At 48.4% G+C, this 27,407-nt stretch overlaps 4 protein-coding genes across 4 annotated transcripts; 1 reads left to right on the forward strand and 3 right to left on the reverse strand.

Moving 5' to 3' along the window:
* Window positions 1-369: 369 nt before the first annotated feature.
* On the forward strand, window positions 370-633 carry PpBr36_11045 (uncharacterized protein; the record flags this gene model as incomplete). Its single annotated transcript, XM_029898150.1, has 1 exon — window positions 370-633. One exon carries the CDS (start codon window positions 370-372, stop codon window positions 631-633), a length of 264 nt encoding a protein of 87 aa, XP_029743622.1.
* A 5,055-nt stretch (window positions 634-5,688) lies between these two features.
* On the reverse strand, window positions 5,689-12,651 carry PpBr36_11046 (uncharacterized protein; the record flags this gene model as incomplete). The annotated part of the gene is made up of 5 exons (XM_029898151.1): window positions 5,689-5,769; window positions 7,154-9,606; window positions 10,901-11,094; window positions 11,164-11,355; window positions 12,611-12,651. 5 exons carry the CDS (start codon window positions 12,649-12,651, stop codon window positions 5,689-5,691), a joined length of 2,961 nt encoding a protein of 986 aa, XP_029743623.1.
* A 7,447-nt stretch (window positions 12,652-20,098) lies between these two features.
* On the reverse strand, window positions 20,099-20,733 carry PpBr36_11047 (uncharacterized protein; the record flags this gene model as incomplete). The annotated part of the gene is given in 3 exon segments (XM_029898152.1): window positions 20,099-20,281; window positions 20,296-20,471; window positions 20,565-20,733. The coding sequence occupies 3 exon segments, from the start codon at window positions 20,731-20,733 to the stop codon at window positions 20,099-20,101; spliced, it is 528 nt and encodes a 175-aa protein (XP_029743518.1).
* Window positions 20,734-24,724: 3,991 nt separating this feature from the next.
* PpBr36_11048 (uncharacterized protein) lies at window positions 24,725-25,025 on the reverse strand (the record flags this gene model as incomplete). Its single annotated transcript, XM_029898153.1, has 2 exons — window positions 24,725-24,732; window positions 24,845-25,025. The coding sequence occupies 2 exons, from the start codon at window positions 25,023-25,025 to the stop codon at window positions 24,725-24,727; spliced, it is 189 nt and encodes a 62-aa protein (XP_029743624.1).
* Between the last annotated feature and the right edge of the window lie 2,382 nt (window positions 25,026-27,407).

Genomic DNA, 27,407 nt, shown 5'->3' on the forward strand with positions numbered 1-27,407 from the left:
GATGGAAGCCAGATATGGTAGATTCCGGCAAGCCAAAAGGGAAGTCAGGTGATCGAGGTCAAGTCAGCAGAGTATTTTCCGAGGACATCGGGCTGATGAAGACGATCTTTGGCATAAACAGGTCGCAAATGTTTTAGCAATAATAATCCAATCCAGCTCACGGGAATTGAAATTGCAAAGGTCGACTTTCGATGACTTGACCATATCCCGAGCGCGACCCTGGGATAACCTGACTTGAAAAGTGAGGATTGTTACCAGTCATTACAAGCTGTAGTGGGCATACTGCATATGCCTGGGCGTGGGGCTCCAGGAGATCGCCGTCAGTGCGCTAACGACCACAATGTCGTTATCGCGACTTTAGCGCCTGGAATGACCAGTAACGTCAACGCGGGTCGCGTAAAAGGCCCAATGTCCACGACGTTTTCTCGCCTCCGCATGGCCGTACTTGTTGGCATCGGTGGCGGTATACTCCGCGCCCAACCCTCGGATGACCCGACCGAAGACGGGCATCTTGGGGACGTTACGGTCGGCTGGCCCGGCGACGGAGGGCCCGCGTGCGTTTATTACGATTCGGGGAAGTGGCATACGGATGGAAAATTCGAGATGCTCCGGAGGATCAATCTGCCCGATTAAGTACTTCTGAATGCGCTCGATAAGCTTGCATCGGATCACGACATGGATCGAAGCGCTTTGCAGGCGTATCGAGAGCGATTGCTTCGGTCGAAACATACGCGAAAATTTACTTTCCCTGGCCTTGAACGGGATCGGCTTTCAACGCCTCATACCAACACGCTGGTACTTCTGGGAACAAGTGTACAAGCTATGACATCAACCAGCTCGTCCAGCGGCCTGAAATAACGGAAGACGGAGTGGCCGGTTTTATCTTCCACTGAGGGAGGATTGCCACGGGAAACGCGGTTGTGAAGGACGGCGAACGGCGGGATGAGATCCGCGACCAGTGCAACGATGCTCTTTGCGTCGAGATGGAGGCGGCTGGGTTGGATGCTGGCCGGCCTTGTCTGGTCATCCACGGCATTTCGGACTATGCCGATTCGCACAAGGACGACACCTAGCGATCGTACGCAGCGGGGAATGCTGCCGTGTTTGCTCGGGCGCTACTAAGCAAAACCCCGCCATATGTTGTCATGACAGCAACCCTTCAAGAGCAGCGCGGCCGCGTCTTGCAACGCACTGGGTAAATACCCGGTTGCCTGAACGATTGTCAGCTGGATTTTCGGCAGCAAGAATTGATCCTTTGAACAGATGGCCAACAGGAGCTGCCGCCATAGACCATATTTCAAAGAGGACGGATGAAGGAATGGGGGCAAGAAGCTCTTGATTTTTCATCGCATGCCTTTAAACGATACCCCTCTCGCTTGACTTCAGGCCACGTCTGATGGTGTTTATCTGTAGACAGTCTTTATAGCTTAGCACATTTGGCGAATCGGAGGGAGCTCAGCCCCTTGGCAGCCACCTGATCAAACAGCCCTTGTGATGGTGATGTCCAAATCCAAGACAAAGAGTAAAAAAACACAGAAAAAGTGCAAGTCAAGGCGAGGATTGGATCATCCTCCCGACACAACAGCCCCGCAGCCCCACTACTGCTAGTCAGAATACTGGAAACTAATAAAAGGTCCACTACGTGTGGCGTTAAGCTGGAAACCCAGAGGGCACGTGAGATGTGGAAAAACCACCAGTCTGTTTTATCGATAAAGTTGTACTTTGGTCTTCCCTTCCCATATTGACTCTAGTGTCCTTACACCTCCGCAATCGACGCGACGCGCGACATGCGTCGCAAAAAGCCCCGCATCGCTGATGTCCGCGCCAGGCGTCCACTTCAGCGGAAATGGCCACCAAACCGGTATGCGTAGAAACTGATCCTGCTTGGCTCAAATCATTTGATCACTAAAGTTTTACTAAGACTGTTTTGCTCGAAGACGGGAATAAGTCAGGTGCAATCTCGACGTTGAGCATTTTATAGTTTAACTAAGCTTGGCTTTGCTAGCCTTTCTGAAAATTATACTGAGTGTCCCGCCAAAATGAGCCCCTGAGAACCTGTACAACGGCGACATACATCGGCTCTTTCCGACTCCCATACCTCGAGCATCTGCACGTGAGCTCTGCCAATGCACATGAGACTTTCCCTGCTATGGCAGAGTGTGTTGCACTGCTATTTGACGCTGAAGTAGAATGAATCAAGATGATCTAGCAGCTATGTAGCTTGGTTCAATTTTATTCCCGCAGCTTGTTTTAGTCGAGAAGGGTAAAGAAAAGTCTATATTGAAGTTACAACGGTGACGCCCCATGCAACCACACCACCTGTACGGCGTCCTCGCCTGCAGATTACTGATAGCTCTTGCGTCTGATTGGGCTCAAACAATTCCAGAGAGAGGCCGGATGTGTTCCCAAGGAACACTTTAGATGACAGATTTATCCCAGATCCTGATTTCGAACAGCAGGATGACAAGAAAAAACTGGACGCGGCGATTGAACTGGACGACTTGCAAGCCATAACGTTGGGTACCCCCTAACCGCACCCCCCTAACAACCGCACCCCAAAAATAACAACACTTCTATCTTTACTCTCGAACTTCTATTATAAATATCTCCATGAATTTTCTGCTTTTTGCATTACGTTTTTCTAACTTATATTCTTTACCTTTCAAAATGAAAGAATATACCGAAAATCAGCTTATTTCCGCTATTAACGTGTTACGATCAAGGTATCGGGGTAACCTGTTCTTATGGTAAAGTACAGTGGGTTGAAGCAACTGAGCGTTTGACGGGGTAACTGGGGTTCTCAATGACTGGGGGTGAAGTTATGATCGATTCCTGGGTAGGTAGTAAGTTGATTGCTGCTAAGCAATCCTAAGCTAAGTTCTATCTACATGGTAATGAGCGTGTCCTTATATAGACTCTGTCTGAAGTTGGATCATTTGGCTCGTTTCGCGATCCCAATGATCCCGTTCTGGATCATTTAGATCGTTCCACGATCCCAATGATCCTTTTTCCCTGGTGTCACGTGGGATCACGTGGGGTCACGTGATCTCGTCCCTACGTAATCTTCTTCCTGCCGGTCGGTGATCCTCTCTCTGGGCGAGTGTCGTCAGGAGGGGTGTGACCCCACCTGGTCTCCCTGGTACCGGCCCAACTGTCTGGTCGTAACATAACGACGTTAAAAATGGCGAATCAATTACAAAATCCTCCTGAAAATGGGGTATACCTATGAGCACCCTTCGAGGTCGTCTTAACGGCGCCAAATCTAAAAAACAAACAAAACAACTATTCCAAAAGCTTTCACCGGAACAGGAAAAGCATTTAGCGGATTGGGTGCTTGCCCAGGCCGCTTTAGGCCTTCCACCAACGCATCAAGAATTACGCTTTTTTGCGGAACGGATTTTTCAGGCCGCCGGAGAAACACAGGGCCTTGGAAAACGTTGGATAACCCGTTTTTTGCCTCGTTATCCAATCCTTAAGACCCAAAGGCCCCGTCGAATAGAAAACGCCCGGGTTAATGGGGCTACTACTGAGGTAATTAAATCTTGGTGGCTTTATATTACAAACCCCGTTATTGACGATATTAAACCGGAAAATCGGTAGAATATGGACGAAACCGGTATAATGGAAGGTAAAAGATCTAATGGCCTGGTGTTAGGCCTTAACGGGATCCGGCCGTTACAGCGAAAAGAGCCCGGAACGCGGGGTTGGACGAGCATAATCGAATGTATATCATATCGGCTACGGGGGTTACTATACCTCCCCTCGTTATATTTAAAGGAAAAAGCGTACAGCAACAATGGTTTCCAACAGATTTGGATCCTTTCGATAACTGGAAATTTCATGCAACCGAAAACGGGTGGACAAATAACGAAACGGCTATCAAATGGTTAAAAAAAGTGTTTATTTCACATACCCAACCCAATACCCCTGAAAAGCGGTTATTGGTTTTCGACGGCCATGGATCACACGTTACGGACGAATTTATGCTTCTCTGCCTCCAAAATAACATTCAACTTCTATATTTACCCCCTTGTCACGGGGCTAGCCCGAAGCTCTGGGATCCGGGCCTGGAAGCCCGGACGTTAACCACGCCGGATCCCGGCGACAGGAAACCCAGCCGCATCCTCAGCCGCACGAGATCCGGGCCTCAGCTCACGAAGGAGAACCAATCGCATTCCTACTTGTATAGAAGTCGGGCTCAGCCGCACGGGATGCGATAACCCGACGTTTCATTCATTTCTAATAAAGCAACAAGGTATATGAGGAATTCACGTGTATATAGAAGGAGGGGATTCCTTAGGAGGGAGAAGGGATTCCCTTTGTTAGTTATAGGTTATAAACTCTTAGCCCAAGTTCTACCTCCTGAGCACTCATAGGTAGACCCTTAACACCCCTCATTCTTCGCACGTTCTTCAACCATTGGACTTATCCGTTTTAGGGCCGTTAAAAGAGGCTTATCGACGTCAACTTGGATTTGTGAGCCAATTTTGCTGTTCGACGTTTATTGGAAAGCGAAATTTCCTAATTTGCTATCAAAAAGCCAGATTGAAAGCATTTATTGGAAAAACTATCCAATCTGGTTGGCGTACGACGGGGTTATGGCCGGTAAACTTGGCTAAACCGCTTTTAAGCCCTTTTTTATTGGAAAATAGCAACGCCAACGTCGAAAAAGGTAATAACAACGGCTTGCACAGGGATAAAACACCAGAAAGCCCAATCCAAAAAATTAACGACCCGTCTTTACTTATTTGGAAAACCCCTAAAACGACCCGCGATATTCGGTTTCAACTGCAAAGAATTTCTCAATCCGTAAAAAGCAACGCCACGTCCCGGCTTTTATTTGGAAAAGTTCAAAAAAGCTTTGAAGCCAAGGATATTTTATTAGCTGAAGCCCAGCAAAAAATAAGTTTGTTGGAAGCACAATTGGAGGCAATACGGCCGGCGAAAAGAAGAAGGGTGGTTCCGGATCCAAACGAGCTTTTAGTTAGCAAAAAGAACGTTATTGGATTACAGGAAAGTAACAGGGACATTTTGGAGGATTATAATAATGGAGAAGAGGCTAATGAACAGGAAGAGCTTGAAGATAACTGTATTTTTGTGCGTTCATAGTTTTATTTTTAAATCGATTTCCGAAACGCGGAATTTTGTTGTTAGATTTTTGGGGGTGCGGTTGTTAGGGGGGTGCGGTTAGGGGGTACCCAACGTTAATGCTAAATCAAGCTTTGTACTGGTGAGCACAGCATGGGTTGCAAGGCTTCTAGAAGCCGAGGCTCTACGATTTAAGCATAGCTCAATATCAGCTCAATAAACCGTCGATCTTCGTCACTTAATCAACCTTATCACATTGTGTGGACACGATGGGAGCTGGACTAGGGAGACCCGAGGATTGGACTTGGAGTCAGCCGAGAATAACCCGGCGGTTAATTACATATCTCCATCAATTGCCGAACTTCAAAGCTGCAATTGTTGGCGATTATGCATAAAAGCGGGACACCTTTGTCACGTCGGTCATGTCTTCTACTCCGTGAGGGATTTTCTAACGGTCACATGCCACCACAAATCCTCGTGGAGCATCCCACTTCCTTGCAGGTATTTATTGAGATGCGCATTGCCCACCTCACCTCCCTACTTTGGTTCCGCTTCCTCGTTCGTTCAACCACTCCCAACAAATTAGATTCGGCACTTCAATCAATCTTCCACCTTTGCCTCTTCAATCATCCCTATACCTTCATCGTCCTTTGTTAATACAATGTCAAGCTCCTGCGCGAACTGTAGCGGGCAAGGGATTCAGGGCTCTAAATGTCCTAACTGTGGAAAATGATAGATCTTCCAACCTTGGAGGAAGTAAGTTGAATATTGGAACCTCCCATGCGGGGGAGATATACTAATCTCATTCGGACCACTAGTCCGAACTAGATTTCCAAGTTCCAGCCAATCCCGTCGTCATTTTTCATCGCCTCCAAAATTCCTCTCACAGATGGACTCTCCACCTTCAACTTCGGCAAACCCACAAGCATTTCGGGAAGCCCAATCATGATGGTGAGGGCTACCCCACTATCGATTTGATGATTAATCCTGGGGTCGAACAATGTACTGGAGGGCCTATTAGTTTTTAATCTGAAATTAAATAAAGTTAAGATTTACTGTCCAGTTTACTTACAACCCTTTTGACCGTAATTCACTTTTCTGATTTTGCAGTGACGCTTGGCTGTTTTGGAACCAATGTAAACCTGTCGGGGCCCAAAACTCTACATGGGACCCGGCAAAATACCGGAGGCGTGTTTCATCAGTTAATATATGTAAACCCAAGCAACGATCGCTCTGATTAGGGTTGTGCCGGAGAAAGAGAGGAAGTCCCCTTGTTCCAACATCGCTATAATAGAAGCAGTGTCCTATTATGTACGGCCCTTCGTTGGGCGCAAACCACTTTCGTAAAAAGGCTCGTAGCTGTGCTCTTGCCAAGATAAAACGAAGAATGCGGAGTCCCGCGGGGAAGTTGCCCAAGTCTTGAAAACTCTTCAAACTGCTGGCGGCAAGGCTGTCGTTCCAATGCAAAAATCCGTCCTGATGAAGCCGGTTATCTATGTCGATTAGGTCTGTCAAGGCCTCGTCGCTACCTTGGGGATTCCAGGGAAGTTGCATGTTACAGCCCGTTTCCATGAGATCGCGAGGGAAACTTTGGAAGGTTAGTAATGGCGCCCAGCCACGGTCGGTCGCCGGTAAAGCATGTCCAATACGGTGTTTCTGAAGCAGATGTTGGAATTTCCTGAACTCAGAAGTGTCGGCAAGGGGTGAGTTGTAAGCTTGAAGGTTACTCATCCCATCTCAGCACCATGTCAGTTGGCTGTTTGTACGCCTTGTAGGAGGGAGCCGATAACTTACTGAGTATAGCTCCGATGCATTGTTCCTCGTCTGACACAGCGGCCGAGCCAATCCGGGCATGAGGCGAGATTGATCTTAATGACTCCACAGAAGAAGCTGGTGCTAATGGTAGTATAGATCGAGGAGACATCGGTGGCAAGCAGGGCACCTGGGGGTTGTCGCTCTCAATATGCACAGTCCCCTCTTGACGCTAGTTAGTAATTGCTCTCGTGCAGATGCGGGAATGATTTGACTTACGAAAAAGAACATCAATATCCCCATCACCACGTACAGCTCTTGTTCGAGATAGTGCAGAACCAGGCGTGTCTATCGGTGTCGTCTCATTATCACGGATATCGTCATGCGCGGCCTCGAACACGCCATCATTACCTGGAGTGTTATCGGTCAAATGAAGGTCTGGGTCGTGGCAGACCGAAGCCGCACCCGGATTCCCGACGTCGCGTCCAGCGTCAAGCATGATGTCATCCTCGCCTTCCACGACCCTGTTTGTGGCATTACTAAGAGCAGTGGGCCTGCCGACCGCCGGTGCGGTGATAGTTCGGTTCCCCGGGTCTGTCTCGTTGCTGGCCGCCTCAGTGAGCTCGATGTAGTCCTGTAAGGTCTCATCATCAACTGTCATATAGTTTGCTACGGCGTCTCTGTCCGTGGCAGAGGGCGCGATCGTGGCTGGCCTCCACACAAGAGGATTAGTGGCAAGGCAGGCGGAGCCTACCTCCACGCTGTCCATAAACAGATCGTCGCCTTCCACAGTCTCGGTTGGAGGAACAAGAGGCGTGGAGCCGTTGTTTGCTGATATGAGGGTAGCTCGTATGGACTCGCGAAATATGTCGGCGTTGATCTCCCAGTCCAGGGCTGTCCCTTTTTCAACAGCATCAGCGAACTGCTGAGGATTCTCGAGGATCTTTTGGGCGAACGCAAGGTTGAAGACTCCGCAGTCAACCCTGTTATCTTGCCGAGGGACTTTGACCGATTTTCTATGTATATATCCACAGTTCCCGAGAGACTTGAGATGCTTTTCCCATTGGGTGAAAGCAGAGTCATACGACCGTGAGGATGGCAAAGAGTCGAGAAAACAGATAACCCGATCGTCTTGAGCAGAGGCTTTAGTGCTAGGAGGTCGCTTGTACATGGCCAGAAGGTACCAGTGGTAATTCTCTTCGACAGGCATCAAGGCCAGGTCAGTGTCCAAGGGATCCCCATGTTCGGCCTTCCATACGGACGTCAAGTGGCGATTGAGGAAGTGACTGTTAACAAAACAAGTCCCATGTCGCTGGGCTAAAATGAGCATATATGCGTTGACTATGGCATCGTTAAGCTGTTGACCTGGTTTAAGTCGGGCCATGGACGACGGTGATAGTGCATCATTTAGCCAGGGGGATATCTTTACCACGGAGATTGATGTTTCTGAATGACTTAGTTTCTGCTTCTTCGCCGACGAGCCTAGGCTGGACGGTCGCTTCTGGCTGAAGCTGGAGTCGGCAGTCGAGACACCGGTATTCGTTCCGGCCACGCCATCGCGAGAGGGGGCTTTCGATGGTGATATCTGTTCGATGGTGGCGTCTCCGCCAGAGGAAGCTGCCGAGGTTCGTCCGGCGGAGTGTAACGGATTTCTGCCATTCGAGTGGGGGTTTGCGGATGTCGATTTGAGAGCATTGGTATCTGTCTGCCGGTATCCGAAAGCTGACTTAGGGATCAATTGGGCTCCTCTTTTGGATGGCCGAAATTCAGACGGCGGCGGCGACGGGAGAAGAGGAGGGGACAGCGAATGTTGTGATGCCGTCGATCCGGTCGTGTAGGCGCCAGTGCCGACATGGCCGCTTGATGCTGTAACCGAAGGTGGAGAAGAGGGTAATGGAGTTTTGCGCTTCGGCTCGTCTGGGGTCGACCTGGATTGTTGGCGGGATGACCCACCATTTGCACAGTTACCGGTGCTGGCATGGCCATCTGTGGCCAAAGGCGGAGTTGGTCCTGGTGGTGGCGTGGGCGGGATGATGGGCTGGACGGTGACGATGTGTCCATGCTCGTCCAGCTCATATTCAGAGGGCAGATCTGGAGCCTTGACTCTGAGTAGTCGGATTTGATTCTCTAAGGGTAAATCCTGTCCGAAAGAGTGGTCTTCCCAAATTCTTTTAGGAAGTTCAACATTTAATAGAATCGAGTCGATAAATTCGTTTCCCGCTTGCAAAAGTTCCTGGTAATGAGTGTGGGCTTCAATATAAGACTGAAGCGAAGGATTTGAACTTTCGAAACGCCGAACACCGACTTTGCCACGTTCGGTAAATGGGAGAAAGGCAATGAGACCCTTGAGGCTGTTAAGTGAACGGGCTCTAGATAGGCGACTTTGAAAAGAGGAAAATTTGAGTTCATCCGGCCTCAATTTGAGAGCTGCGTAGGCCTGCCGAAGCAAAGGTTCAGGTCGGGTCTTCCGCCTGCTTGGCGTTAGATTGGTGAGCTGTTCGTCGGCCTGTATGAAGCTTAAATAGGAAAGTAGGACTCGAATCGCTGAGGCTTGGTCGAGTTTCAGACCAAGTTTGAAGGTTTCTGCAACTGTATCGAGAGACTTTTCTCCATCGACCTTGAAGTTAGGCCGGCCATCGTTATATTTTCTCCAGGCAATGATAAGATCTTGGAACCGCTTAACAGCCTGCGTATTGAATAGGCTGTCGGCAATCGCAGGGTCATCCAACTGGTGCTCGTCGACGTTGTGCTCCATCTTGTTAAGAGCTGCAGATAGAGATGAGTAACGGGGCGTTTACCAGTCTTGTTGGAGGGGGAAGATTTTAAGACCGTCGGCGGCCGCCAAGCCCAACTTCTGACAGTCGTCAAAAGTTGGGCTTGGCGGGCGCTAAGGCCCTTGTAATTCTGAAACCCTGGCCGAATTAAATATGGGCTCAGGTATAATCACACCGGTTACAGGAATTGGTTAATGTTGGTTGCAATTTGACCGTAGGGCCTCCGAGGCCCTCGTATCTGCAGCAGGGGGTTGGATTTTACCATTTATGATAAGTTGAAAACGTATGCACCTCTTAACGTTGGCTGCTAGGCACTCTGCCAACCGTGCAGGGATACGCAGCACCAGCCAGTAACAACACAGCCAACCCGTTGCCGCCTAAACCCCCGGAACACGGATGTGAGGTGGAAGAGTGACAAGCGCCGACCTGGAGACGTGAGCACGCTTACGCAGAGCCATTGGCTGAAGTAGTTCTCTGCTTAACTGGTTGAAAGCCCATTGGTTACAAAGGTTGATCGCCCTCGATAGTTCCGACCGATGGGCGCACGTTAGGTTTTGCACTCTGACGTTGCGGGGGAGAGGGGTTCCAGCTCCTTTTTTAGACCGTTCTTGGCAATACCGGGCTGATACTTTACTAAAGGATTTCCAATTTGAAGTCCGGGTCCTGCTGCACAAATTGATTGGCAGCGCCCTAGGTTTGGGTCATTTGGACGCCGGTGGCCTGTCGGATCGCGACAATATCAACCAACTGTGCCGCACTCCGATGCACATCATAGTTAGCGAGAACTCGGTCGCGATGTCGAGAGTCATGCAGCCCCACGATGTATATATGCAGCAAATTCCATGCCTGATACGCCGTGTGATAAGATAGCCATGCACAAACTGGTGCGGCTGCAAAAGGTTCTATCGCAGTCTTCGCAATAGTTGTGGTGATCGTGCTTATATTTAGTGACTCCTTTCTCTGTTGAGAGCATTTTATGACACCTGTTAGGCCCACCCTATGGGTCCTGTGTTACCTATTAAGAGAGGTCACCCCGCACCCTGAGCGTGGGGCGCGTATCTTGAGGTGACCTCCTCTCAGTAACTTATCTGATGGTTGGCTACAGCTGGATCCCCATCCTCCTCTCACCTGCATTTATAAGCTTTTCCAACCGCTATTCCAGAGCTTCTGCTTCCTTTTGCTATCCTAACACAATTGTTTTTCGCTTCCCTTCTGAACAACTTGAGATGAAGGAGGCAGGAAAGCCTTAACAGGGACTCCATCATAGCGCTTCTTCATGTGCACACCACACTCCTCGTAGCCGGCCTTCTTATGAAAGCCGACGTTGTAGTCACAGCAGTCCAGCACTCCTTTGTAGCAGCCGGTCTTCATCACGATGAAGTCTCTAGCCCTGTGAATATGCAAGCCAAGGCCCATCTTCTGGTATTCCTCGGCTACCACAACGTCTTCAAGATGGGCGGCCTTGCTGATGCCGTGAATGCTGGAGAAGGGTAAGTTGCCGAGCGAAGAAGATTATAAAACGGCAACGGGAACTTCGTGATATGCTTACAACTTAAGTTCGACAACCACGGTCCCCGTAGCAACGACCTTTTTGGTCGTGGTGTCTTCAATCACGACATTGTAGTATGTGTCCTTCCGCTGTGCCATTTGATCAAAACACTCTTCAAGCTGTCCGCGGGAGACCTCACCGACTTCGGTGAGAAAGCCGAGGGTCTCGAGGTAGCCGCTGTTGTAGTCGGATCTGCATAAGGGGCGGATCGAGTATTGTTCGGAAGAGTCGCTTGAACCTCCGGGCAGATGAGCTCTCTCCGGTTGCGTATCCTTTCCTGACCTAGAAAATCACAGCGTAGTACTGCTTGATGGGGAGCGGCAACTTTTTCCCTTTCCAGAAAGCGAACGGGATGCGCAGGGGGCCAGTGCTAGGTTTTGGTTCACCAGTCATGCCTTGCTGGAATATTACACATGGCGCCAGAGCTTTGTATAGCCCAGTAACTTTGATAAAACAATGGAAATTAGGTAGCTCATGCAAGAGACGATCAGAAATCCTTAAAGTGGATTCTCCGAGGGACTGGCCGACGCGTTCAAGAATACAGGTTGACGTTGGCCAAATTCTGTAGTCTTGTCAATCGTATGCTACTGTCATTTGCTCCATTCGTATAGCTTGAGAACGGCCAAAGGGCCGATGGAATCAGCGATCTGGAAACTGGTGCTTCCATCAGGGCACGATACCTATGGATCCCGCATTTAGAACCCATGCCATCGTTACTTTCTACGACTTAGGTATCTGCCAGGGCCAGGATATTGTTCCGGGGTTCGGGTTCCTTATTAGAACGATACCCGCCCTCCACTTTCTGGAAGCTGTTTGCTTTTGACCATCATCTCAACATGGCATCCTGGACGAGATCAACCGTGCCACAGGAAGCCCTTTCCTTATTGTTGGGCTTCTTATTCATCTTCACGATCCTCCTTACTCTCCTTATGCTTTATTTTGTTGCACCGCGGCTTTTACGTTCCTGGAGGCTTCGAACGCTGCTTCTAGTCAACGTCCTTTCTCACTACCTTGCTTGTTTCGGAACACTGTTGATATTCGCGCAGTCATCATTATCCTGTGCTCAATGGTGCCTGCAAATCATGGGATTAAACTTTCAACTTACTGAAAAGGTAAACAACCCACACTCACATAGATTACTTGTACTGACGTCTTCTAGTGCTGGTACTGGGGGTCTCTGCTCACAGTGCTAGCAACGGCCTTCACAAATGCCTCGATCTGCCTTTTCTTTACACAACTCAACGTCCTACGACTTAACGTGGTTAGCTCTAGCAACCCTACGATCGATTTTCTGAGCCCACGATCTTCTCTCTATCCTCGACTTCATTGGTGCTCGGATATTTTGCTGGTCTTAATCACTTTGGATATAGCCGGATTGACGATCGCTTGGATCTGTGTAGGCCCGCCTTCAACAGTCTTCATAGACCAGAGACAGAGAACATTACACCTCACATGCGTCATTATAAGCATTCTCATAGACTTGGGCATTCTTGTTTTGGTGTGTCTTTGGCTACGGATGCACAAGCTTCCGAGAGGTTTCCGGCCGATGTTGGCCTTGAAGTTTTGGTAAGCAAAGACTCTTGATTAGTATTTATTTGACACTAATGAAAGTAGTTGCATACCCATCACGGTTGGTAGCCTTGTGTCGACGCAGGTGTTGTCAGACTACAATGCTGGCATGTTTCTGCACCAAGTATCCGGCAACATTTCCCTCATTTCTATCTGCCTCCCCGTCATTGGGAGATTGAGGGCCGAGGCCAGCAAGAAGCATCAAGAAAGCAATGGGGAAAATAATAACAGCACGTACAAAAACGCACCTGGATGAGGGATAGCGAAGTTATCCGGTCAATGTCATAAATAAATCGAGATTTTGCAGATGTGCACATTAATCGTGCAGTCAATGAGACGTCTGGGCAGTCAATGTTGGGCATCCTGTGGGGGGGTGTACATAGGGAACCTGTGAAGTTGCGAAGTGGGCCCACCAACTCATCACACCGTTACTAGCCAGCCTTTGCAAATGGCTGAGGTGGGGATAGGGCAGTCCAGTACAAATTAGGTGTCAGGCATAACAAATGCACTGTGGAAAAGCCCCGACCCCACGTACCACACGATAGCACAGCGCTTTCTTATCAAGGGTGCGCTAACCCGGTTCGTAATCCTGCCGAATGCAACAGATGCGATGTGACCACACCGGGATAGATGGACGTGGTATGGCTTGCAAGCCAGCATCCTTCCTATCACGTCGTCTAGGCCAGCCCAAGGCGTGCCGGATGATATCGATCGTTCGGAAAGACGGCTGATCCGTAAAATCCAAATCACCCCCATCGGAAAACCCCTTTTGATATTTAAAACCCTGTCTACACCAGAACCGGCGTTACCGGCGCTCCGCGCGGCCCGGCGTTAATAGATACTACTACTACTACTACTACTACTACTACTACTACTACTACTACTACTACTACTACTACTACTACTACTACTACTACTACTACTACTACTACTACTACTACCAATCGAGCTTCTTCTGTAGCTCGATCACCTCCAGGGCTTTCTTCTGTAACTGTTGTTTCACACCCTCGTACGCCAGCCTCAACTCAGCCATTGCGCGCTCCTCTTGACGTTGTAGCTGAAACTCTGCCATTAGATCATGACGGAAATCGAGTTGCTGCGAGGTCATTTTCACAAGTATCGCTTCCCAAACCTGCGAAAATTGCTTCATTTCCAACGCCTGCGTGTCGATAGTCGTGTCTTCAAGGTTAGATGCGGATATTGAGCCCATCTTGTTGCGTATTGAGTCGAGTGGCAACTGATCAGGCGCCTTGCGCTTTCTCTTTGGTGCGGCAGTCCTCTGAGAAGTTTTACTCGCGGTATCCACGGAAGCGGGTGCTTCCGCTACATTATCCAAATGTCTAACTTCTTTGAAAACAGGGTCAGATAGATTTGCGACAGGCTTGGAGAAATTGAAGCTTACTATCGGTTTGTCCACGCCGCGCTGATGGCAGGGCTGTGCGCTCTAAGATGTCCACTGATGTTAGACCTGTCCGTGAGATATATATTCTTTGGAGAAATATGGCTCCATACTGGCGGGCAGAAGGTTCTGCTGCAGTCCATCGGGCTGGGACATAGCTCCCCACCTCGTAGAGCTGCAAATGAAAGAACTTTGATAAAATTAAATACAAGCCTGACAATGGCTGTTATGGGTAAAGAGCGGCTGGGATGGTACAGACTGAATTGCAGTAATTAGATGCCTGGGATCTTGAATACTTTTTGACATTTCCCTGCAGCGCATCCATAAATTTTCCAATTCTTGAACATCATTCTAAGAACCAGGCAACCAAAAAAAATGCGCTACTATGAGTCAACCTCTCCAAAGACTGCGCCCAAGCTGTTGGGAATGATGACTGAAAGCAGAAATTTCATTCTTGGCTTGCACTCTCTACATGAAAGAAACCAGAAACGGCAACGTAATCTCGGGGAGGCCGAGCACAAACACTCGGGGAACGCGTCCGGCCTCTCCCTGGGATCTTTTTGAGACCAATCAGCCGCGAGTCAAGACCGGGTCTTGAAGCCGCTCGGGCCAGATTAGATCGTTGGTGGTTGCCTTTGTTTGTCATGGTTTGCCAACACGGCTGTGCAAGGGTTGAATTCCTGTGAAAGGTATCACGGCGCTGGGGTGTGAATTGCGTTAAAACTGGTCATACTTTTACAGCGCATTGCCAAAGCAGGTTCTTTCGCCCATTTACTTAGTGCAGAATTGTGTCAAGAGAAAATACCCCTGAAACACTGCATGACGTCCTTTTGGCAACCTACACCGCATTCGCAAAGCAAGGAGGGCGAAGAATCTTGCCAAGCGCAGATCGAGAGGAACATATTCAAATTGAGTGCCGGAATGCTCCATGGAGTTGAAGGCCAATAGGAACGAGCCGGTCAAAAGGTTCCCGCAGAAAAGTCAGCATTAAATTCACCCCTGATTCTTCAACCACATTGATGATGATATCGATGATCCGTAAGGATTCCAAGACAAGGTTTCCAAAGAAGCTACGTCATATCACAGCCTCGCACCGGTCAATCAGTGTGCCTTCTTTTTTGATCGTGGCTAGGCCTGTTTTGAGGCCGATTGCAGTTTCAACTGGCATGCGCCCGACTTGTATGCGTAGTGAGCGAACGCAATAAGTACCGCCGCTGCCGATTGGCATTGGATGAGGCATAGCTTGACGGAGAACCGGATGGTATTCCGTATGCAGGGGTAAGTAAATATTGCGGCCTGTGACCCTAGTGGCTTAATTAGCCTACCTGTCGCTGAAAGCCGGTATGACAAACTTGGAAGCATAGCAGCCTTTTGGCCCGGTCAGATTTGGAAGTAGACAAATTAGCTCAACTCTTGTCGTTTGCTTCCATTTGGAATGTAGTAAAGAACTGTAATAAGGTGTTTGATGATGGATGCAAGTCAGCCCTCCGGAAGAGTCTGTCCGTATTACTCTCAGGTACATCACTTAACTGCAAACATAGTTCGACACTCAACTGTCATAATTTGTTTTTTAGGACCAGCGGCTCTTTCCATTCATTTCCACATGAATCACACCAGGATTTACAATGTGGGAAAAGGTGCAAGTAAATCAAGAGTACTACTAGGTGAGCATAAGCGAAAACCAAACTGAACGAGCCGCAAGGCGCTCCTTGCCTGTATGCCAGCAAAATCATTACTTCTATAACTTGGAGGTTTTGGCCCATTTTTCACTGGTGATGTGCCATACCTGTCGGCAAGCGCCGTCAACCTCAGCTCTGCATAATATGCTGTTTAGCGTATGAAATTCGAGTCTTTCATCTGTTTTTGGGCCGTTCAAAGAAGCTTATCGACGTCAGCTTGGATTTGTGAGCCATTTTCGCTGTTCGACAGTTATTGGAAAGCGAAACTTTTTACTGTTATCAAAAAGCCAGATTTAAAGCGTTTATTGCAAAAACTATCCAATCTGGGTGGCGTACAACTGGGTTATGGCCGGTAAAGTTGGCTAAATCACTTCGAAGCCCTTTTATACTCGAGAATAACAACGCAAATATAAATAACGCGGAAAATAACGGTTTCCCAGAAATTATCTTCACAAAATTACATACGATTTGTGACAACAGTCACAAATCCCGGTTGTGGCAACCCTATCCCTGGGCCCGTGCCCCCGTTTGCTGATGGTAACCCCCCCGACCACGCCACCAGGGCAAAGAGCCTTGCAAGTGTAAGCTGCGGACCATCGGTGATAGAATCGTCGACGGCCTACAACGGAGGCTGCTTTCAGTGGCAAATCTGGTGCAAGTGTTGTCGTTTCTGGATGGGCCCCCAGCACGGAGCCTTTCTTGCACCCTGGCCCCCTAAAACAGCAGCCGCCACCAACACTGCAACTTGGATTTGTGATTTAGTAGTAGTAGTAGTAGTATTATTATTTAACGCCGGGCTCGGCCCGGCTTTTTAGCCGCCCGTTAGCAGCCTCCCGAGGGGTATCTCGGCGCCCGTTCTATCTTCTTTATTTACACAGGGAGAAAACAAGGATGGCAGAGGCGGATCGTGCCTGACCGGGTTCGGGCCCGGTCCTGCTTAGGGGGTTAGTTCACTGACGCGACCCCGTGCCTACGGTGCACGGAGGTTTCGTCTGACGGCTGGTGCCGTAAAGTATGGATGAGAAGGCAATAAGTCTATTCCTCGTCAGAGGTCGAGTCGCTTACGATCGGTGTCCCTAGGCGTAAAGTGCGTTCGTGGCGCGCGGGGCGCTGGCAGGCCGCTCTGGGGCGGGCGCTGAAATAATTGGTGGCTATCAAAAACGCATGAAAGCCTTTCGGTTGCCCAAAACTTTTCTGGAAGAATTTGCGGCGTTGGGCGCGGTCTGGCGGCCCGGCCGGCCGGTCGTTATCAGGCCACGGCCAGTTTCTCCACACCGCCCGCGAATAGCGGCAGTGCACCGGGTGCTCAGGGGAGGTCCGCTTCCAGCACCAGGCACACGATGTGTTTGCATCCTGGTGGTTAAAACGGTCATGGTAGGCTTTGAAATCGCCATGGCTGGTCCTCATGGCCAGATAGTGGCCCAGTAGGGGTCTTGGCAGACGCAGTTCCTCGGGCTCCTTTCTCGGTGGGTATTGAAGTTTCCATTTCCTATATGCGGGGGACCTTCACAGAGCTTTTTGCGCCACCGACCCTTCTCTATATTGGAAACAATGGCTCTGAGAACCGTACTGGCGCCGCTATATGTGGTTTGCTAAGCCCTCGGGTCTGGGTCCGGCGATCTGGCGGAGCCGGTCTTGGCCAGCTCGTCAGCCCGGTTGTTTCCCGGGATTCCCTGGTGCGGCCGACAGATCTCACACCTTCCAGCGGCACAGGCATTCGCCAAGGCCAGCCTGCCAAGCACTTTAATGGCAGACCAAAGGAACTCGGGCGCCAGAGGAATCAGGCACGTCGCAGCTCAAAAAGGCTGCACGTATGAGGAGCAGTGGGTTATACTGTCAACCGCCTCCCGTATTTATCGCAGAGTTTACCTCTGCCGGCCTTTTTCCATATACCGTAGCATGGGCGATTTATCTCCTCGCCAAACCGCCGAGGTTTCCTGCCGCCACAACTTCCTACGCCTTCCAGCCTGCTCAACTTCGATACCGACAGATCTGCAAAGCTATTCAGCTTGTTCATATGTATCATATAGTCTGGAATCCCTCCACAATTGCATTGCGGCTCTTTGTCCTTCATATCTATTCTCTGCAAGCTTCTCATGGCCTCTAAAACCCATAATGAATTCTCGTTCCGATTGCCCGAAGGCAAAGTTTACTTGGACGAAAAAATGTACCCCAACCCACCACAATCACCTTGGCACTTTTTGTCCTTTGTTTCTGAAGTAAACCCAGTTCCGCGGCATTTTTTGCAATCTCCCCCGTCCTTAACCCCGTTGGTACAGTAAGAGCATACTTTTCCGCATGAAAGACATTTTTGTATACTGTAACTGTTTTCCATTTTTTCTTGCGTGGCTACTCCAACAAAAAACAATCAATATTAGCCAAAATATTCTCCAAATTAGATGCTATGCAAAGAACTTTTACTGAGAAGGTTCCTTACGTGAAATGGTAGATTATTTTGACACTTCTGTGATGAAATGTCCTTCGAGGTAGGATATCAAAGGTTTGTATGAAGTAAGAGTTGAATAATAGCTAAGTTGGTAGATGTTATATATGATGTTGACTGGGTAATGAGGTCAAGTTAGGCCCTTGAGGAAACCTAACTGGTTATAAACCACACTGGTCGAGAGGATGGAAGAACTTAACATTTGTAACGGGCTGAACCATGCCTTTTTATAACACAGAAGCTTGGAATCTCTCACAGTCTGGGACACAAACGACCCGGAAAAAAGCGTTTGAAATCACTGTGCCCTGGCAGCCGACACCGCATCTTTCCAAAGTAGGCCGGCACGAACCTTCCCGGCAGGGTATCGGAATGCTACCTCAATCATCCGGTCAAAATGAGATTCTACTTCCATGCTTAGTGAACATGAAATCACAGATTGCTGTGTCATCGTCACACCGCTCTTTAGAGTGCGGTAAAGTGTATTCGGAAGACAACAACCATAGTAAAACGAGCAGGGGGAACAATGATCAGCTGGGGTGGGGTTGAAATAGAATGCGGCTTGTGGCAAGCCTTCGCGCTCGATGTCTGTGAAAAACTGTGGTCACTCCCAGGGAGGGCAGCCTGCAGGCACCCTGGCATGAGGCTAGTTGCTCTGTGCTAGGCAACAATGCCCTTTAGGCCGACCGTTATTTATGGAGCCCATGAGACGTGGCGTCAAATCACGGGGGTATCTTCTACGTGGCCAGCAGGGTAGTAAACTCAAGCGAGAAAATGATGTAAATCCGGAATATTGGTATAGAGAATGACAAGGTAGAGCAGAAACTAGGCACGGTAACCTGAAAAGATTTGAGGAGACAAAAAGAATGGAAGAAAGAGAGACCCAGTTGATGAGCTACGAGAATCAGCGGTCGAATTGCAATAACAGATTCAAGTGACAGTCCGTCACAAAACGCACCGCTGAAGGCCAGCATCAACTTTCTTCGTCACATCTGCTTAAAACCAAGGGCCAGTAATTCCAACCGACCTTACTTTTGATCACATACGCAACTGGTTCAGATACCTCGCAGACAGTTGCCTGTTGGGGGTGGGAGATTACGGCGGCGATCCCGGGTCCTTAAAATGTCCCTGCAACTTGTAAGCGAGGTGCCCAAACATAAAGAGAGTCCAGATTAAAATTTGAGAAAGCCTAGAACTGCCTGCAGCTACGTTTGGCCTCATAAAAACGGAAAGTTAGCCTGAGGAGGTCTTTGTAACACATTGTTTAGGATGTCTGCCATACCAGTAAACAGCGTTTACAATATCGTGTCTGTAATTATTCCGGTATCTGAGGATAGTTTCTGATCTTCCAACAATTCAGATCGAATCGGCAGCTCCATGGCTGATGACAATGATGAAAACGTTCCAGTAGTCGTCAAGGAGGGCCCTGCAGTAGAATCCATGTGAGCCGGTTGCCGAACGGCGAGTCTGGTCTCCAGGTCGCGGAGAACCGTTTCTTCCAGATGACGATCAAGGTCCCAAAACAGGGTTTTGTGCTTCTTCCGCACCGAAGACGAGCATGGAGATGGCACCCAAGTCGGATGCAGCTTTTGATAACTGAGCACCTCACTTACACCTTGCAAGTTATTATGTTCAGTTGAAAATCGCTGACGACATAGTTGATGGAGGCGCTTCAGGACTGTAGTAAAAACAAGGTCCAAGTGAGACACAGGGCATATTTTTTTACCTTCCACCATCTGAAGGATAACTGCCAAAACATATGCTCTTCACTATTGGTAAAAATAGTTGACGGATGTCCAACTGGGCTGGTATGCACAAGATTTATCGTTAAGGGATGAAGCCCCGGTGCTATTTGAGGCTGGCATGGGTTGTACCACCTTGAATTTTCCGTCGCAAGGTACTTGTACGCTTAATAAGATAAAATATTCTTCGCCTCTTGAAGCAGTAGTACGATGAAGGTTCCGTTACGAGTACTGCTCTTGATGCAACGCTCGAGGCGTCGATAATGTCCACTATTCTTAACATTGTTAGCTGAATTTCCATACTGGATTATCGCTTGGCGTGCTGTGATTTGACTTGTAAAGTCTAGTATTCCCCTTTTTTGATTCTGGGACTTCAGTGGGCAGTTCGCTGGGCCGATACATCCAACAAACCCGCAAATAGGTTTGGCGCACTTCGAGTAGGATGGCGATCCAGTGACTCTCGGAATCACCTTGTACTTCTAGGAAGTCGCCACGGTTTTACTCAATGCCAGCTCCTGATATTATCGTTAGGTTGTGCGATTTTCCTGGACTATTGAATTAGAAACGCTTACTGGTATAACTTGCGGTTGCACTCAAGTGCCACCAATCTCGCAATCCTCGTTTTTTCCGCTTCTGGACACCATATCGAATAGGGTGACCAGTGAGCATTGCATCGCGTTTGGTCGCCACTTCGCCGTCGTCAGGACCCGGAAAGACAATTCGATAAGGACAACACGCCATGTTGGAAGGCGCTAAATACTTGTTTACTCACAGGGCGCCCGTCGAGGAAGGGTACGGGCCGCTGGCTAAAGTTCTGGAGAGTTTTGATGCTGGTTTTTGCCGTGATCAGGCGTCGAAAATGCTTCGATTATAAAAGTACAGCACAGATGCAGCAATCCAATCGATGGTACGCAGTAGACCAATGCGTTGATTGGTATAAGACGGTGCCCAAAATTTGGACAGAGCCGGGTAGGTGTTGAGACTTTGCTCTTGTTTTCCAATACTAACAGTCCCACACTGGCATTTCAGTACGTTGAGAAGGATGAAGGTGGTTATGTCTCGCCACTTGGAAAAAGGATCCAGGTGGTGCCGGTGCGCAACCCATGCTTCGACCTCTGCAAGACGGAAGGCCATATAGTCGTGATTGTAAGTTACTCGTCAGATATGAGGTTGACGGTTATGTCTCTCCCGCTGGTGAAAGAGATGCAAAAATCACCCTTGCCCACGAGTTGTCTTCGTTGCAACTGTCAAAAGCATCGCCGGAGGCGTCACCAGTGTCATATACATGGCCAGGATCGAAGCTGGAGGTGGTGATGCAGGGAGAAACAATCTCGTCAGAGCAATGCCTAGAGATTAAGACCCGAGTCGCCCACAAGCCGTTACTCATCCAAGATATTATGCCACAACTTTGGACATCGCAAACAACGAAGCTTGTGCGAGCTTACCACACTGGTGGCCTCTTTCAGCCCTCGGCTGTTGAGGATGTAGCTGAAAAGATGAAGACATGGGAGAAAGATAAGGAACGCACTTTGAAGAAGCTCGTGGCGGTGATTTCAAAGATCCTCGAAGTTGCCAGAGACTTTGATGGTTCTGTTCGGGTTGAATACAACGCAGAAGAGAGCCAACTTTCCCTGTACAAAAGTTGTGCAGGGAGGATGCTACCGGACGATCTTTACATCAAATGGAGCTCGACGACAGAAACGAAGGATTTGGCCCCTCTCAAGACCCCGGGCATGACATCTGATGGCAAGAACGTCATAACGGTGATCGTGGAAGGGAAGCAGTATCTCGTTGACCCAAATACCATCCCCTTTTTCAAAAGGTTAATGGTATCCCAGTCACCGAGGTCAAAGAAGGCACTTTCAATTCATGAGCACATTCCGTTCTTTGAGGCAATCAATTACAGTGTCCACCATGGACTGCGGAACCTTTTCAGACGTATGCCACATCAACTTGGCGACTACCGTACCCTTTGCGAGATTCTTGATGACCTTGGCATTGATGTTTGTCAAGGCCTTAATCTCCGAGATACCATCAAGTTACTAAAGGTGTAGTCGGATGACTATGACCCTGAGGAACGACTAGTGATCAGGAGCAGAAAAGCAGTGGTCCGTAGCGCTGCATTCCGCTTCGTCTATCTTCTACTCAAAAACGGATCCTCGTCACAATTTTCGTCAGCTTCATCACCGGAACTTTCAACACAAGACCGAGACATCGCCTACAATGCGGTCAATTACGTAGTGTCGCATAGCCGCGTTTTCTGGTACAGGGCACGCAAGATGGTCCGAGAAGCCTTCGAAACTACCTACTCCCTGACGTATAAGCAGCGTTTGGCGCTAGACAAGTGGCCGCTGACAGACCCCAATTACAGTGGATGGGAGGATGATGAGGAGACAACCGATGATGAATACGGGTGTGATTGTACTGCATAAAGTCGTCAAGGACGTGGTTCGATGTCTGCTGGGGCTCAAGATCGAGGCGGTCGAAAACGGAATAAAGTGGGTCAACGAACAAGCACATTTTTCCTTCCCGCTCTTCCCCCGAGATTTGTTCAGCTCTGGGGCGCAGCAATCCATCTTGGGCGATTCGAGCATGACTTCGTTTCTCTCAAGCCCATCCACTGTAACGACCGATGAGATCTCTGCGGCTGTGTACCAGGTCATCGACCGCCTGCGAAATGGAATGATCCGTGACGCACTCATCTCGGTCGGCTTGCTGCTGGTATACCTTGTTTTTGTGCTGGTGGGTGTGATTCGCTTACTGTTGCATTAGGTAATCAGTAGAAGCTCGGTATCACATGACCATCAAAGCTTAGTCAGCGCTAGGAGCGCGATAAAAGCGCTGACACGCGCTTTAGCCTAGATAGCACCACCTAGAACAATACATGGCTCTCCTACCCAATCAAATCTGCCTGCACGTGTTCGTTGGTGTGCGTTACTTACTATTCAACATCAAGGGACCCACAAGACCCGTTGGCAGTACTACAGCCAACACATGCAATACCCATTTCACGATTGAGACTTTGCAGCATAAGTACGAGAAGCCAGCAACTAGTGCACCAAGAGACCCCACCACAAGCGCACACAGATTAGCCCCGCGGACAACGGTCTCGTGACTTTATCGTAGGATGAAATGCTGCTATTCTATCAATTCTATCTTATGAATAAGGACGTGACACCCGCTGAAGTTTGTAACCGTACCCTTTGCCAATTTCAATTCTGCCAAAACATGTTTGAGCAAATTCTCAGCTTTCTCTATGCCTTCTCTTATATCTTGCCGTCACCCGCGTGTGTAAAGCAAACCATCGCCAGCGACCTGTACGTCGCCTACACCGACCGGAAAAAGGCTTCCTAAGGTGTACGGATTCTACCGCTAATTGCCGACAGCAGCGATCCCGGCCTGTTTCCGGTTGGTAACTTCAGACGGTATTGCCTTCAAATCTTAGTAAACTTAAAGTTAGCGGGAATGTCGGCACTCATACTCTCGCTAGTAAGAGTCTATTTTACCCCAAATTTATCAATCCTCAACTTTTCTAATTGCCAAGTTCAAGTCCGAGCTACTGTTTTGCTGTGGTAAGAGGGAAAACTCTAAATTTTAATTCAATCGGCGCCGGACGAGCCGATTTAAAGTCTTTTCAACAACATTCATTACGCGCCACCTTCCAGACCAGACTGACTATCGAAGTTCCATAATTTAACTCATATACCATGGACGGCTCCATCTTCGCATCCCATTTGAGACTTCAATCAAAGTTTAACCATTATACGTTAAAAACAGCCCACTTGTCAAAAATTTATAGCATTCGCTAAAACGCCTCGTCTGGAGTGCTTTAGGGTAATGGCACCATACTTATCACTACAAATCGCTCCCGGTATGCGAGATTGGTTAGCCCGATAATTACATGATCGCCATCGCCACCGCATTCGGGTTGCTATCTAAAAAAGAGATTATGGCGCCTGCTTGTTATGGTTCGTATTAGTGTTGAGGCGGCTGTCCAGTAGATTGTACACCTCGTCCCATGTTTTGTGCGGGCCAATATGGTTTATATGAAGTTCCTCCGCATGGTTAGAAAGCATGTCTGGGAAAACCACATGGTACTGGCTTTTGTCAATCTGCAGCCAGTTGCGATAGCAGAAAATGGTTTAGTTCTCAGGATATATGTGCGCGCGTTACGGCTATGCAGTGAGTCACTGCTAGCGCGTGCATGCAGTGTGAAATAGGGGACAAAGAGATCTGATCGGCGAAGCTTTTGCTTCCTGTTGCAGCAGGCTGCCTTATCCATACGTAACAGCACTGTTATCCTAACCCGTTTTTAGAGATGGTTTACGTCAAGACATTGGCTACAATACCCACAGCCTCCGACCAGACATCGACCTCCGCCATAGGACTTCGTTGGAATCATGCGGTTTCTGCTTCCAGAACTCGGGAAATGCGCAGGGCTAGAATTGTAGCCGCCAGGGCGACGTGGGAGGAAAGCTATACCACCAACGCTACCACACGAGTGATTTGCTTTGCTGTTTTCATGTTTGGCTGTTTGTTCTTGACGTCGCTTGTTTGGGTTCTTTCTTGGCCCGTTTTCACTGGTTTCAACGCTGTCATCCCCCGCGATAACTTTCTTGGACGTTTTCACAGCCTACGTATTGTTGTTAGTTAACTTCTATACGTGCGCCCATGATCCTGGAATTATTCAAGACAAACGCCAACCTAGATAAAAGGTTTTACCTTGTCACAATCACGTATCTGGTTCTGAAATTTGAAGTAGTTAGCAATGTTTTACAATTTCTCAATTCCGAAGTGGAGAGCAAAGATCAGCAACTAGTAACAGTGATGCTGTACTGAGCACTTGCCTTACTCTGGTCAACCCTCAGAAAGTCGTTGGGCTGCACCTCATCTTTGTGCTTGGGCGAGTCCCTCCAGTGCTGCTCAAGTGAAGACTTTGCTGTAAAGCATTTTCCGCAGCTGCAGATAATGGTGGAATTTCCGCTTCCCTGCGCCTCCTTTGAGTCTTTACCCTTTTGCTTCGGCACGTTCATCTTCGAAATTAGAGATAGTTGATAGTTGGGGAAAATGAGGCCGTCTGCTGTCGAGACATACAAAGAGATCATGTACGAATTATATTTATATTTAAACTCCAACCCCATATACCCATTCATAGGTGTTAGGATTAAAGTGTGAGAAGCTACTGTTTGTTCCCTGTAACGCGTTTTAATGGAGTTGAATGAGTTATACCAAGTCGAGATCGTTGATGTGGCGTGGGACGATTGTTTAGACGACGACCACTTTTGGTAAGAGCCCCTACACTCCTACGTCACCTTCGATTATATAGGTTCATTAAGGAAAGTCGTCCGAGCTTGAGTTGTAGAATGCGGAGGGGCTGGTCGTTTTGCCAGCTTGAAGCCTGCAATAAAAAGCATAATTTTAATCATCATAACTTCAGGATGGGTTTCCACTTTTTCAACCAAACTTTCGACGCTGGCAACAGATGTTCTTGTTCTTTTGCCCTGTCCTTCCAAAAGGACGGCAACCTAGGGTTTTGCAGTCTTGCTTTTGCCAAAATTTTGAACCTCCGCAAAGTAATATTTCTGAATCGAGCTTCCATATGACTGATACGCATCTCTTGCCACATTGGTGTTTGTCGGCGTCCCATTACAGTTCTTATAGTAAGTGTGTACCTCTTTTTTACGACCAGTGGCCGCAAACCATCTGGCCAAGGTATAAATTAAACTTGCGCTCACTAGGTGCCAAGACTATTTTCAAACCATCAATCCTGTCTCAATTAATGTTAATCCTACGAGTGCTTTCGCCAAGCCAGTAGGTTACGCGTTTTAGGTATTGTTCCAGTAATATTTAGCCGCTGTACCTAATCCACCTCCCGTTTACTTACGAAAACCATCATACCTCATTACTGTCTGCTTGCTAGCTATTCATTTCATCGTCAACCCGAAAACACAAACTGAAAAATTGAGCTTTAGGATTTTAGCAAATATCGGCTGTCGCCCGGCTAAATGGGAATATTCTTCATCTTTGCCGCCTGCTTCCAGGGCATGCTGTTCTCCATAGCAAAAGAAGTATTGGCAGCCCTTGGCTTCAGCTTGTTGGGGCCAGTAGCTGGTAAGAATGCCTATTAGAGATTTTTATGGGAATGGGCTGACAACCCCGCAGGTTCATTTGCAGCCTGGTGGCAATGTGCCTACGCGGGATTCGTTCCCCAAGGTTCTCTGTTTAGCTTTTTCCAAAGGCTTGGCATGATCTGGGGTCGACTTTGATTTGCAAGAATCCAAGTCATAACGTTGCGTGCCCCTGTTCGGCGCCCTGAGAATCTAATAACAAAATGCCTACTTTTATAAACTGATTTAAATATAAGACTATCAACGCACAAAAATACAATCGTTTTCAGGCTGTTCCGGTTCATTAACCTCTTCTTCATCAGCTAAAGGTTCCAAATCTTCTATATCATTTTCCTGCAATCCAATAACGTTCTGTTTGCTAACCAAGAGCTCGTTTGGATCCGGAATCACCCTTTTCCTTTTAACCGGCCGTATTACCTCCAACTGTGCTTCCAATGTCTCCGCAGGACAGATTCTGGAATCGCACAACTCCCAGATGCACCAGAGCATTGACACAGAAATTCAGAACATTCCTCAGATGAATTGAGCTGATAAAGGTTCGCCCAGCGACTACACCCACGCTGAAACATGGAGAGGGTGTGATGCCTGAAAAGCTTTATATCCGCAAGGCTGCCTCATAGACTTCCTTGATACTTAGTGATACTAAAGTATCGCTCGTTCTTATCTTTAGATCACGTGACATTTGTGTGCCCTGCCAATATCATCCGTGCTACCCTACCCGGGGGTAGGATGAGTGACTTGTCCCGCCCTACTCCGGTAGGTGTAAAAATCCGCACACCCGCACAGTTGTGGCAAATGGATGGGGACGGACCTTGAAGACAAGTATTATCCTGTATATACTTGTATAGGAAGTACCTGTGGGCCGTAGTTTGTCTCCGTAGCCAAAATTGTTTAGCGTTGAGAAGGTTCGTTAAAAAAGGCACGGTGGCTGGGGGTGGAATTTTTCGCCTGATACATTAGTAGCTTCTTGTCCTTGTGGCCCTGCTGATCTGGCCGTAACATATAATTACCTTCGGAACTGCGCAAATCCAATCTACTGCATTAGTGGCGACGGCTACAACATGCCCCCGTATCTTATTGTTAAATGCGTTTACCATTTGGCCAATTGGTATACAGAAGGCGGTCTTCCAGATATGTGGAGCCTTAAAGCCACCCCCAATGGATGGATAAATAACGAAACTGGCCTCGATTGGGTTCAGCATTTCGACAATCATACAACATCGCGCACTAAAGGCGTATATCGGATGTTAGTATTCGATGGGCACTGCAGTCACCAATCCCCTGAAT

This window comes from Pyricularia pennisetigena (genome assembly GCF_004337985.1).
Source record: "Pyricularia pennisetigena strain Br36 chromosome Unknown Pyricularia_pennisetigena_Br36_Scf_12, whole genome shotgun sequence".
Taxonomy (NCBI): domain Eukaryota; kingdom Fungi; phylum Ascomycota; class Sordariomycetes; order Magnaporthales; family Pyriculariaceae; genus Pyricularia; species Pyricularia pennisetigena.